A 14359-nucleotide genomic window follows, 5' to 3' on the forward strand; every position below is an offset into this window, starting at 1 on the left:
CTGGCTTCTATTTTTTAACTTTGTAAGATAGAAGCAAGATCTTGATTAGCATATACTGCAGAAGGGTGCTTTAAGATGGCTTGAAAATCAACTTGAAGTTTCATAAAATTTGTAAAATTGAGGGAGAAATACCTAAAGATTTGCCAAAAATCATGTAAACACAGCTAAAATTGTCTTTTCCCCCACCCCAAATTATTCTTTGCAAAATGGCTACGCTGCACAACTTACCTTATGTGCTGTGTCCCAGCATCCTGTTTGACCCATGCTCTCTACCAGATACTCACTGCTTACATTTAAGCCACTTTGCTATAGTTTATATTTTCTCCTACAAGAATGTAAATATCAAAGCATGATATAAGCAAAAAAGAGAATGTAAGCAAATCCTGATGATACATATGTTGAATATAATTAAAATTATATATATTGATTCGATGAGAATATTACACATATTTTTATGCATGTCCGTGATGCATAAGCGTTTTTACACTGGTTTTTAACATACTATTTCACTAGTTGCTCTGAACAACCCAGAGAGGCAGGTACTGTGTCCATTTAACAGATTGGAAGCTAAGATTGAGCATTTAAATATTCACTCTGGATCACAAACCTAGGGGCTGCATCCTAGGCGTGAACTCAAGTTTTCGCACACTGAATGTACTGTCTCTGCATTGCCCCCCAGGTGATTAAGTGCATGTGGTTAGTATGCTCCACAGTAGCCTTGTAGGACCTATGGTAAAGTCCAAAGTTGGAGTTCAATAGAAATTTTCTCGGTTTCTTGCTTTTTTGATAAAAAGTTTGATGATTAAGAGATATCTAACTGATAGAACATTTCTGCCATGATATACTTGTGTAAACACATAAATAAACATATAGATACAATTATCTCAAATTCTGTAAGTCATTTAGGTTTCTATGTAGGATTTTGGTAACTGAATCGGTTTCCTCATCTAGCACAGAAATTAAAACAGTACTTCCATGACCAACTCAAAGGCTTGTTAGTGAAAATGAAATGAGAGACTTGCTGTTCAAATACAGTAAGAAAATACATGTGCAAAGCAAGATATAAATTTCATTAAAATATATACAAATAAATTACTTGATTAACTCACAGGCCTATCTACCTAAAATTAATTACTGACTAATTAGGAATCCTGGAGAAGTTTTATTGTAGAAACTTCCATATTCATTATAAAGTATGAGCCTCAAGTTTTAATGAAGTTCCATGTTAAAAGAATAACAGAATTAGGCCGTACTACATACTGCAGCATTTTAAAAGTTAATTAATTCCCTGACATTCAGCAATGTAACTGAATTACTTTATACAGTTGTTTGAGCACAGTGTCTATAATCTTCTGATTAAAATAATGAGCCTTAAAATCATCAGTAGCAATTATTATTTACTTAACTACCATCCCATCACCCACCATCCTGCTAGCTCCTCTTTAGAATCTGAAGAGATTATTCTCCAGAGAGTTTTGGAAACTTTTTGCTGTAATAGAATGAGGGGGAAAAAGCCTTTTAAATTTCAGGGTTCAAAGTCAGAGTTTCTGAACAGAAGTGTGTTTTTAAAATCTTAAAATTCTAACAAGGCTCTGTGCAGCAAAATACCTGCCAGTTCACTATTGTTTACCCTGCAGTTTCTATTTAAATTTGTGCTGCTATCATGATTTCTTCCTACCTCACAGGATAATGAATCTAGATTTTATTTCTGTTCTTTGCCCAGACTTGTACAGCAGGCAAAGTGTTTGAAAATCAAAGGAAAAGAAGATATTGACTTGGATAATCTCTTCAGAGGTAAAAACAAAAACACTAGCAAAACACAGAATATACTTTTTGTTGTGCAGAATGTCTTATTTGTTTGACTGTTTGGTTTTATCATTCCAGCAGGGAATGGTAGAAAGAGCCTAACTAGAAGTCAAAAGAGACTTGTGTTCTAGTTCCCGCCCTGTGAATGAGTCCCTTCACTTCACTACTCAAACCTTCATTTTCTCATTTTAAAAGTAAAAGGACTGGACTCTATGATCTCTATGGTCCCCACTCATGATAGGAAAAGTGTAAACCAACAGAAGTTAGAGGTTCAATGGTTGAATCCCACTCTGCCATCTGCAGAGGCCATGGAGGGAAACCAGGAGTGTCTCACTGCACTTGTGAAGGTGGGAGACTGTAAGATGCACCTCATTAGTAAGAGAAGAATTGCATGTGTTCTTTTAGTTACGTTTCTTTCCAATGAAGGCTCCATATAGACAGAATTTTGAGGTTGGATTATATTGTACCAAGCTAAGGAATCAGTTTTCCCCGGGTTCTGTTTTGATTCAGTCAGATGCAAACATTGATAATTTCTATTAGCCCACCTGCAGCCTTGGCAGCTCTGTACATTTGTGTCTCCCGGAAGATGTAGGAGATCTGTCTGCCTTCTAGAGGGAAGGAACATTGCTGAGCTTTCTACTGACCTGGTAGAAGTCCAGTGAATTAGCACACTGTGCTGGACTGTGCCATCTCGTTACCCACTGGACTTTTCTTAAGAGAAGGAGAGGGTGCTTGGCAGTCATTGAACAAAAGGGCCGGGAGGCCAGTGAGCAGTGCTGAACTGCTCACTTCAGGTAGAGATGGAGCTCTTGCTTGTGTTGGAAGAATTGTGGATTTCATCTCAGCCACACGAGGCCTTTTCCTCAGAAAAGAGAGGGCAGTTGAATTACTTTGGATTCATTGTGCAGCTACATGTTTCTCCCTCATAAGAAGAATTTCTATGTAATATAACCAGAGCTCAAGTCTGCTTTAAATAAAATAAATCACTGATATTTTAGAAACTGTTCCATACAAATGTTCTCATCCATCTTACCAAGCCTTCATTCTGTAAACGACATGTTTTGGAACCATGTAAGAAGCCTTAAAAAAAAAGTGCCAGTGTTTTAATTCATAGTTTGACACTTTTGAAAATATCTCCACAGAGTAATTATGTATATGTTCTTGTTCAAACAGATACACAATTTTGTAGTTCATATCATAAATGTAGTAATGAAGATCATCCTTACAAAAATAGAAAATGTCATAGCAAAATGCATTTGCATACTGTGAAAGATGAAATCTCTTCCAAGATGCTCAGAATGCACTTGTTCTTTTCTGCATCATGTATAAGAAGTTTACACCCATATGCTTTTATTTATTCATGCATTTACTGTGCTCTTCAATTTAAACATATCCGTTTCCTCACAGCAGAGGTCTGTGCTATCAGATATGGCATTTATGTCAGAAGAGTGTGAGGTGGGAGGAGCAGTTGGCCTTAGGTGGAGCACACGGCTGCCTGTGGACCCAGACCACTGCGTGTTGGGGAAGTGCAGGTGGGGTTCATTCCATCCCATGAAAATTGGCAGGCTGTGGTTAGCGCCTGCTTTCTAGTCTAGCCTTTTGTCAATCAAAGTGGCTCTTCCTTGTATGTCCGGAGTCCCCAACACCTAGGCCACAGACCGGTCTGTAGCCTGTTAGGAACTGGGCTGCATAGCAGGAGGTGAGCAGAGGGCAGGCGAGAGAGCAAAGCTTTATCTGCATTCACAGCTGCTCTCCATTGCTCACATTACCACCTGAGCTCGGTCTCCTGTCAGATCAGCTGCAGCGTTAGATCCTCATAGGAGCACGAACAGTATTGCGACCCGCACATGTGAGGGATCTAGGTTGCGTGTTCCTTATGAGAATCTAATACCTGACGATCTGTCACTGTCTCCCATCACCCCCAGATGGGACTGTCTAGTTGCAGGAAAACAGGCTCAGGGCTCCCACTGATTCTACATTATGGTGAGTTGCATAATTATTTCATTATCTATTACAATGTAATAATAATAGAAATAAAGTGCACAATAAATGTAATGCACTTGGATCATCCTGAAACCATCCCCCCACCCCTGGTCTGTGGAAAAATTGTCTTCCATGAAACCAGTTCCTGGTGCCACTAAAGGTTGGGGACCGCTGTACTATGGGACTAATCCCCATTATTATAAAGCATATTTGCTTTCGTTCTAACATGGCTGAGACAAAATAATGAAAATAAATATGTTCTTATGGTGATATTAAACGATTATTTAATATTTTCTTTTATTTTTCTTAAGCCTGCAAATCTGATCATAATATCCAGTACCCATGTCCTTCCTTTTTTTCCCTTTTTTTTTTTTTTTTTTTTTGAGGTGGACTCTCCCCTCTGTTGCCCAGGCTGGAGTGCAGTGGCGCGATCTTGGCTCACTGCAACCTCCACCTCCTGGGTTCAAGTGATTCTCCTGTCTCAGCCTCTCAAGTAACTGGGATTACAGGCTCACACCGCCACACCCGGCTAACTTTTTGTAGTTTAGTAGAGATGGGGTTTCACCATGTTGCCCAGGCTGTTTTTGAACTCTTGAGCTCAGGTGATCCATCCTCTTCAGCCTCCCAAAGTGCTGGGATTACAGGTGTGAGCCACTGCACCCAGCCTTTTCCCCCACCAGCTTTTTTTTTTTTTTGGTCTGGGCATAGAGTTGAATGAGTGCCTTCTTCATTCATCAGGAGTCTTTTATTTATTATTTATTTATTGTTCATTTATTTATTGAGACGAAGTCTTGCTCTGTCACACAAGCTGGAGTGCAGTGGCGCGATCTTGGCTCACTGTAACCTCTGCTTCAGGGTTCAAGCAATTCTTCTGCCTCAGCCTCCCGAGTAGCTGGAACTACAGGTGCACGCCACCATGCCTGGCTAATTTTCATATTTTTAGTAGAGACGGGGTTTCGCTATGTTGGCCAGGCTGGTCTCGAACTCCTGACCTCGTGATCCACTCACCTCGGCCTCCCAAAGTGCTGGGATTACAGGCGTGAGCCACTGCGCCCAGCCAGGAGTCTTCTATTTTTTTTTTTTTTAAGGAAAATGGGCTAAAATTTGTGCTCTATTTCTTCTATGAGGGGAGGTTATATACACTGGATTTTTGGAAATTGTATACACACATGTATAGATGCACACACAGATTCTGTTTTTTATATCTTGGGCATGTTTTCCATTTTCACTGGAAAACTTCTTTTAAAAATCATTTTATTCACCATATATATGCTTGGCATATATAATAAAAATATTTTAAAGACTACCCATCATTTTCAAGTATAATTCTTAGCTACTGAACACACTTTTTTCAATATGTAAACATATATCGCAATAATATATAAACACAAGATTGGATAAACACATATAACAACAACAGTATATAAACATAAGATTGGATGATAAAAATTTTAATTACTTTGTAATGATAAAAGTCTGTAGAGGAAACCATGATTATGTTAAAAGGATGTTGGTTGTGCATAACAGGGGCAAGTTGAAATTTGTCTTACTAATCCAAGGTTTACAGGTAAGCTTATTGAGTGTTACTCCTAAGACATGACAAGTGATAATTATTCTTTGTGCCTTTTGCGAAGTAAAATAATGCATGAACATAGAGTTTATGTGTTTGGCAACACCGCGAGCCCCTTCTCCAGGACGGAGCTGGGCCTCTGTGCCTTTTGGGTTTTTCCTTTGCTCAATGAGTGTTCCACAGAGAATGGGACAGAACCTGCTCCCTGAGCACAAGCTGAGGGAGGTGAATTAAAGTGCATTTGCATTCTTGAGGAAGGATCTGCTCATCCAGGTGCTCTGTCCTGTCTCTGTTAGACGCTCCTTGGTCCCTCAAAGAGATGTCACTCTCACAGCCACTGCATTGAACCACCTGTGAGATACCTTTGGAATTGTGGAAAGTTCAGCTAGAAAGTTGTTTCTTTTTAATATTTATTATTTTGGTCCCAAACCTTTAATTAATGCTCATTTTCTAAAAATCCCCAAATTTCATAAAATGAAAAATAAAAATTGAAAGAGATAAGCATTGTTGATAAATCCTTAAAGGATTTATTTTGGATATAATACTTCACATTTTTTTTTACCAGTGCAGAATCATATTATATTTGGTGAGCTACAATCAGCTTTTCCTCCCTCAGTTATTGATATATTGTGGTTACCTTTCTAAGTCAGTACATATACATTTTCCGGGTTCTTTCTGTTATAAGTAAAAATTTTAGCCAAGTGCACAGAGATCATACCCATTTAATCATCACTAAGATCAACAAACATATGACCAGAAGCTCGCCTCAAGCTTCTGACCCCTATCATTCCTCCTGCCAGGGTAACTATTCTGATTTTGCTCACTCTCAGTTAATTTTGCCCTGTTTGCAAAATTTTATAAATGGAATCAGATGTTATGTACACTTTTATGTCTGACTTCTTTTGCTAACATTGTCTATAATATCCATTCAAATCATAGCTTGCTTATTCTCGTTGCTACATATTATTCAATTCTGTGAAGGTACCACAATTTATCCATTTTAAGGTTGATTGTTTTCAGTTTTGCACTGTTTCCACTAGGAACATTCTAGTATGTGATTTGGTAGATATGTGTATGCATTTTTGTAGGATAAATATCTATGAGTGGAATTTCTGGGCAATTGGGTTTGCAGAAATTCAATTTCAGCAGTTAGTGTCAAATATTTTTACAAAGTGGTTGTACCAGGATGTTCCTACCAGCACAGTATGGAAATTGCAGGTACTCTGCATCTTTCCCAGTAGTTACTATTTGTCAGTCTCTTTCATTGTAGCCATTCTTTTGGGCTTACAGTGGTATTTAATTTTGCTTTAATTTTGGTTTCCTTCTGAGGCCTAATGAGCTTGAACATATTTTCATGTTTATTGGCTATTTGAATATCCTCTTTTATGAAGTATCTTTCTCATTTGTCTTTTACATTGTCTTTTTTATTGATATGTAAGAGTTCTTTGGATCAATGTATGAGTTCATTGTTGTATAATTGTATTACAGATATCTTCTCCAGTCTATCATTTGCCTTTTCACACTCTTAATGATGCCTTGTGATGAATGCAAATTCCAGATTTTAATATAGTCTATCAGTTCTATTTTGATTAATGCTTTTAGTGTGCTATTTATAGTTTTTGTCAATTACATGTTCATTTTGCTGATTTTTATTCTAGAATCTTTATTGTTTTTATCTTTCACATTTAGATCTACAGTGTACCTGTAAGTGATTTTATGCATGGTGTAACATAGAGGCGAAGATTTACTTTTTCTTTGAATATTCAGTTGACCCAGCACCATTTATTAAAAAGTCATTTCCCTATTGCTCAGTAGTAACACAAGTAGTGCATACTTGTCATAAATCGAGTAACCATTTATGTATGGGTCTGTTTCTGGACTCTGTTCTATTCCATTGGTTTACTTGGCTATTCTTGTGCCAATACTATGGTGTCTTGATTACCTTAACTTTATATGATAAATTCTGATAGCTAAGAATGCCGCTCCTCCATTTTTGTTCTTTTTCTTTGAGATTGCCCTAACTATTCTTGTTCCTTTACATTTCTTATCAGCTTGTTCACTTACACACACACATCATACAAACTACTCTGATTTTAATTAGAATTGCATTGAATGTATAGTTTTATTTCAGGTGAATTGGCATCTTCCAATTCATGAACATGATTATCCTTCTGTTTGATTAGGTATTCTTTAATACCTAATTGATGCTTGATGTAGTTTTTTATAATGCTGCATAGTGGATTGAGGAAATTGCCTCCATTTCTAGTTTTTCTTTTTATAAATGTTCCTGAATTTTATCAAATGCTTTTTCTGCTTGTATAGAGATGATCGTGTGAATTTTCTCCTTTATTCTTTTAATGTGCTGAATTATATTAAAATAATTTCCAAGGAAATTTTTAGTTGGAATATGTCATAAGTTGGGAAAATGTAAAAATGATACTGTATTGCTGAATGAATCTGAACAAAACAAACATCTATGTACCAGCACCCAGATCAAGAAAGAACCAATGTCTTTACTTGTATAGGTAGACCTCACTTTGCATGCTTCTAATATGAATGAATTTCAGTTACCACCATTTAGTTAAATAACACCAGTCCCCCGACAACATAGTCAGGCTTCATTTACCAAGATATGTTAGCTGCGAGTGATTGATTGCACAAAGCACTGGCTCTTTAGTTTACAAATCATTACATAAATAACAGCTCTCATCATCATCAGTGACCAATAACATTACCTCTTTCAAAGTCTGTTGGTGATTGGTCACAGCATTGACCAATCAATGTTGTTCAGTTCACACACGGACAACATGACAGCCAATATAGTTGTGTAGCCTGCTTGTCACCCAGTGATAAACCCACATAACATTTTACAAAACTGGACACTCCAGAGAGGGCATTGGCCAACAAATATGAAAGTACAGTAAAGAAGAAAGGAAGGGATAACACTGGAAGTGAAATTCTAATCGAATGTAAACATATTCAAAGGAAAAATAGCCAACCATAGAAATGCTGACCCTACCTCCATTCAAGATTCTAGACGTGCAGCCAGGGAACTTAGTGACGGTAAGCTCATTGACATAAATTAAGAAAGGGGTTATGACGAACAGCATGGAGATGTCCCACAGAAAGTGATGCTGGCAAAAAACAAACAAACAAAATCAAAACAAACAAACAAAAAAACACTTCACATTAAAGGAACTCTCAGAGATATTTCACAACATTGTAAGTGCAAAGGATAAAATGTTAGAAGTGAATCTAACTTAGGAATATGACAGTTTACCAAGGAATGGAAAAGATGCTCTCTTCATTCACAGTTATAGGACAAAAAGAAAGCAAACACTCCTCAGAAAACTCGTGATAAGTTTTTTTTTAACAAAGAAACAAAACACCTTATCTCAATGTATTAAATGTTATAAACCACAGCATACTAATTAAATATTACTTTTACTAGTTAAAAGAGTTGTTAATATTTTGACCAAAATTTGTGAAGTTCGTGAAAAAAGAATTACAATTTTCCCCATTGATTATTAAGCTCAGTTTGCATGGCTTCAGCTTGCATCGTCAATTTTATAGCCCCTGACTACCATGCCAAGTGAGAACTCCCTATGTTTTATTAAGGACTGTTTCAAATATGTTCACAGGAGAAGCTGATCTGTAGTTTTCCTTCTTGTAATGTCTTCTTCATCTCGTTTTGATATTCCCTCTTTCTCCATTATCACCAAGAGTTTATGTAAGATTCACAACATTTCTTTTTTTAACTGTTTAGATGAATTCACAGACAGGAAAAAAGCTGAAGTTTTTTTATTGAAAGAATTTTAATTGTAGATTCAATTTCTTTAATAGATTGAGGACTTTAGATTTTTAAAATTTCTTCTTGTATTAGTTTTTCTAGGAATTTGTATATTTCATTTAAATTTTCAAGTCTGTTGCTATTGAGTTGTTTATAATACCCTCTGATTAGCTTTTCAGTGTCTGCAGATTCTATAGTTATGTTCCTTTTTCATTCCTGAAATTGATGTTTATGTGCTTGTGCGTTTTCTCTCCCCCTCTGTCTCTCTCACTCTCTCTCTCTCTGTTTTTGCCTCTGTCTGTTTCAGTTAATCCTGCTAAAGGTTTACTTATCTTTACAATGGACCAATTTTTGGCTGTGTTGATTTTCTCTAGTGTGCATTTGTTTTCTCCGTTATTAATTTCTGCTATTATATTTCTGCCTTCCACTCTCTTTGGCTTTAATTTACCGTCATTTTTCTAACTTCTTTAAATTATTACTTACATATTTTGTTTTTAAATATATATGTGTGTGTGTGTGTGTGTATATATATATATATATATATATATTTTTTTTTTTTTTTTTTTTTTTTTTTTGAGACGGAGTCTCTCTCTCTGTTACCCAGGCTAGAGTGCTGGAGTGCAGTGGCACGATCTGGGCTCATTGCAAGCTCCACCTCCCGGGTTCATGCCATACTCCTGCTTCAGCCTCCCGAGTAGCTGGGACTACAGGCACCCGCCACTACGCCCAGCTAATTTTTTTTTTTTTTTTGTATTTTTTAGTAGAGACAGGGTTTCACTGTGTTAACCAGGATGGTCTCGATCTCCTGACCTCATGATTCACCCGCCTCGGCCTCCCAGAGTGCTGGGATTACAAGCGTGAGCCACCGCTCCCGGCCTTTAAATATATTTTAATATATGCACCTAAAACTATATTAGCGTTAATTTAAGCATGGCTTTTCCTGCATTCCATGAGTTTTGATTTGTCAGATTTCATAATAATTTAATTCAAAATATTTTCTCATTTACATTGTTTTTCTTTTATATGTGGTATGAAGAAATATACTGATTCATTTCCAGATATTTGGGGATTTTATTAACTTTTTGTTATTGATTTTGAATTTTATTCCACTGTGGTCAGAGAGTATACTCTGAGCAATTGTTAATCATACCGTTAGATCTTTATTATCTTTACTGATACATTTCTTCCTGCTTATTCATTTGATTCCTGAAAAAATGTGTTAAAGTCCTCTACTATGGTTGTGATATTACCTGGTTTTCCTTTTATTATACACATTTTTAGGCTATATTACTAGGCTCATGAAAATTAGAACATTAGAATATTAGTAATCAATTGACCCTTCAACATTTTGAAATATGTATTTTATTTCTCCAAATGCTTCTTACCTTTGTTTCCTTTGTCTGATATTAGCAGTATTATTTTGATTAGTATTTGTACGTTATATTTATTTCCGTCCTTTTATATGCTCCATCATTGTCCTTATATTTAATATGACACTTCCAAGTGGTGTGTGATTTTTATGTGTAAATCCAATCTAATAACAATCTTTCTTCCTTCCTTCCTTCCTCCCTCCCTCCCTTCCCTCCCTCCCTCTCTCTCTTTCTTTCTTTCCTTCCTTCCTTCCTTCTTTCTTTCTTTCCTTCTTTCTTCTTTTTCTTTCTTTCTTTTTTATGGGGTCTATCTCTGTCACCCCAGACTGGAGAGCAGTGGCGTGATTATGGCTTACTGCAACCTTGGCCTCCCAGACTCAAGCAATCCTCTTACCTCAGCCTCTCAAAGTGCTGGGATTACAGGTGTGAGTCACTGCACCCAGTCAACAGGAGTCTCTTAATTGAAGGATTTAATACATTTCTATCTAATGTTATTAGTGTTAAGTTGGACTTAGGGCTACTATCTTTTTTTTTTTTTTAATTGAAAGAGTCTCACTCTGTCTCCCAGGCTGAAGTGCAGTGGTGCAATCCTGGCTTCCTGCAACCTCCACCTCCTGGGTTCAAGTGATTCTGATGCCTCAGCCTCACAAGTAGCTGGGATTACAGATGTGTACCACCATGCCCAGCTAATTTTTGTGTTTTTAGTAGAGACAGGGTTTCACCATGTTGGCCAGGCTGGTCTCAAACTCCTAGCCTCAAGTGATCTCCCCACCTTGGCCTCCCAAAGTGCTGGGATAACAGATATAAGCCACTGTGTCCAGCCTATTGCTACCATCTCTATAATTGTTTTCTATTTTTCTCAGTAGTTTGTATTCAATTTTATATTTTTGCTGTATCTTTTTAAACCAAAATTCATGTGAGTATACCATTCTCCCTCTATTAGCTTGTTGTTTATTTATTTTTAATATTCTGTTAGTAGATATCCCAGCTACTACAAAATGCATCTTTATCTTTATATAGAATCATTTTTCCTCTATCTGAAAAATTATCTTTTGTACTTCATTTATAGTGTCTTCTAGTTATTATTATTTTTTTAGACAGGGTTTCACTCTGTCACCCAGGCTGGCGTGCAGTGGTGCAATCACAGCTCACTGCAGCCTCAACCTGCGGGGCTCAAGTGATCCTCCCACCTCAGCCTCTGGAGTAGCTGGGCCTACAGGTGTGTGCCACCATGCCTGGCTAATTTTTGTTTTGTTTTTTGTTTTTTTTTTTTTTTGTCAAGATGGGATCTCACTATGTTGCTCAGGCTTTTCTCAAACTCCTGGGTTCAAACAATCTGCCCACTTTGACCTCCCAAAGTGCTGGGATTACACACATGAGCCACTGCACTTGGCCTAGCTGATTTTTTTTTTTTTGAGTAAGTTTTTCTTTGTCCAGAAATATCCTTTTTTCACCCAAACTTTTGAAGAATATTTTTACAGGTTATAGAATTCTAGATTGGCAGTTAATTTTTTTTCAGGCTTTAAATACGGTAATCCGTTGGCTTCTGACTTCTATTGTTTCTCTCAAGAAGTCAGCTGTAGCTTTATTGTGTCTGTTTGAAAGGAGTATGTCTTGGAGTGTGTCACATTTTATCTGATTACTTATAAGGTTTTTCTGTTGTCTTTCATTTTTAGCAGTTTTACTATGAAGTGCCTTATATTTGTCTCTTTAGGATTCATAGTGCTTAAATCTGTGGGTGTATGGCTTTTTACCACTTTGAAAAATTTGACCATTATCTCCTCAAATATTGTTTATGCTCCATTCTCTCTCATTTCCCCTATTGAGACTCCATCTGCGAATATATTAGACTTTCTTAGTTATATGTCTTAAGAGCTCTTTTCATTATTTCCCCTCCGTTTTTAGTACATGCTTCAGCCTGGATATTTTTCTAGTGGCCTATTTTCAAGATCAATAATTCTCTCTTCAGCTGTCTCCAAATTGCTATTACACTCATGTAATTAATTTTTAATTAAATTATTGTTTATTTCTTAGTTTAGCAATTTACCTATGTATGATTTTAATAGACCTTAGTTCTTGAGTAAAATTCTCTATCTTGCCATCTAATTTTGTAAACACATTAGTCACCGTTATTTATCTGAGTCATCTTTTGCCTTTGTTAGTGGAGCACTGAGTGAGTGAGATCAGCCTCGCCAACTGCATGGGAGCTGGGTGAGGCTTACTGCTGCCTGCTCCTCCCCACTACCTTTGTGAACTCTTCTGTGCAGAAGAGGCAGTTATACTCCCTTCTGGAACATTAGCCCAGTGGCCTGAGAACCACCTCCCAATCCTCACAGTGGCCGCAGCTAGCCCAGCTCAAGAAGAGTCAGAGCACAGACCCGCCTAACCCTGCCCTCACTTGGTTGTGCCCCTTCACCCACCCTGGTAGCTTAACACAAAGGACATAAACTTTGGGGAACTTTATAGCCCTGCCTGTCACCTGAGGAAAAAAAAAAAACAACACTTTCCTGCAGCAACTTATGGCAAGCTTAAATCCCACTGCTACTACTGCAGCTGGTTGCTCTTTTGCAAATGCCACCTCGTGGCTGGAGGCCATCCAACACGGTCCATTAAGCACCTCTAGGTAGAATGCACCCAGGAAGGAGAAAATGACTATGTGACCTCAGCTATCACCACTGCGTACAACACCCTGACTAACCAGAGGTCCTGAGCCTGTCCATGTGGCAAGTTCACTGCAATGGTAACTATCATTTGAGAAATCCTGCACACTAAGCCTTATCTCCAACCAAGAAATCTCACAGAGTGTATGTAACTCCCCTGCCATCTCCATCAAAGATGGTGCTGGTGTACACTGCTGGGAGACTTGAAATTAGTTCACATTTCTGGATCCCTTGCAGATATTCCCCAGCATCAGCTCAAAGTGTGGTAGTCCCACTGGGTATCTAGACCCAGAAGAGCACTAACAATCACTGTGGTCTGGGTCTCAGGAAGTCTCATTCCTAGGGGAAGGGGGAGAGCATCACATCAAGGGAATATCCCATGGGAAAAAGAATCTGAATGGCAGGCCTTGAGTCCCAGATCTTTCCACTAGTGGGATGTTTCTTATGGCAGAGACACAATCGCAGTGCTGGGTGCAGTAAAGAAAGTCTACACCTCTACTCCAACAATCAGGCAGCATCTCTGATCATAAAGGGGCTTGGAAAGGGGGTCCTTTTCCCACTGGTACACCACTGCACACACAGCTGGGGCTTCTCCCAGAGGAATGCAGTGTAGATGCACATATAGATGGCCTTCCAGGAACAATTTAGGGTGATTGCATCCCCACAGGAGGAGCACTTCTCAAATTCAGGCTTGCAGAGTCACAACTCCTCTCTACTTGGAACATCAACATTCCTACAGATGCAAAGAGTTACCTGTCTGATCTGAATAGCTGGAATACTGGGACAGGAAGGTGGATAGCTTTCCTGCTTGCCTGGCAGGGGAGCTGAGGTAGCTTCCACCCTTCACTCTGATAAAACCTCAGCACATTTAATTTAGAGCTCCCCCAGGCACCTTCATCAAGGCTGGGACCTCTGCCCACCATTAGATATATCTACGCATCTCTTTAGCTACCACCAATACCTACCCCAGGGATACCTCTCCTATTGGCCTGAAGCCTGAATCATCAGCTTAGTAAATAAAATACTGGGAAAAAATTAAATAAATAAAAAGGTGTACACCATGGGAGAATGAGATAAGCTTCAAGAGATCCTAGCCATTCCAACCCTACAGGAGACAGTGAACTTACCCACAGGCCAAATGCATGGTTACTGCAACCAGCGTCTGGGAAAGCCAGCGCAC

General features: G+C 38.1%; 1 protein-coding gene across 29 annotated transcripts in view; it reads left to right on the forward strand.

Moving 5' to 3' along the window:
* L3MBTL4 (L3MBTL histone methyl-lysine binding protein 4) overlaps window positions 1-14359 on the forward strand; it is a 470574-nt gene that overhangs the window by 343122 nt on the left and 113093 nt on the right. For 19 of the 29 annotated variants that reach the window (XM_063795942.1, XM_063795947.1, XM_063795941.1 and 16 more), the window contains one exon: window positions 1724-1794. The exons of 4 other annotated variants lie outside the window; for them this stretch is intronic. In XM_063795942.1, coding sequence (XP_063652012.1) covers window positions 1724-1794 — 71 coding nt within the window. Of the gene's footprint in view, window positions 1-1723; window positions 1795-1884; window positions 2808-3731; window positions 3790-6847; window positions 7750-14359 lie in introns of those variants that run through there. 6 more of the 29 variants (XM_063795957.1, XM_063795960.1, XM_063795961.1 and 3 more) reach the window with 5 other exon arrangements.

Source organism: Pan troglodytes, chromosome 17, assembly GCF_028858775.2.
Source record: "Pan troglodytes isolate AG18354 chromosome 17, NHGRI_mPanTro3-v2.0_pri, whole genome shotgun sequence".
NCBI lineage: Eukaryota > Metazoa > Chordata > Mammalia > Primates > Hominidae > Pan > Pan troglodytes.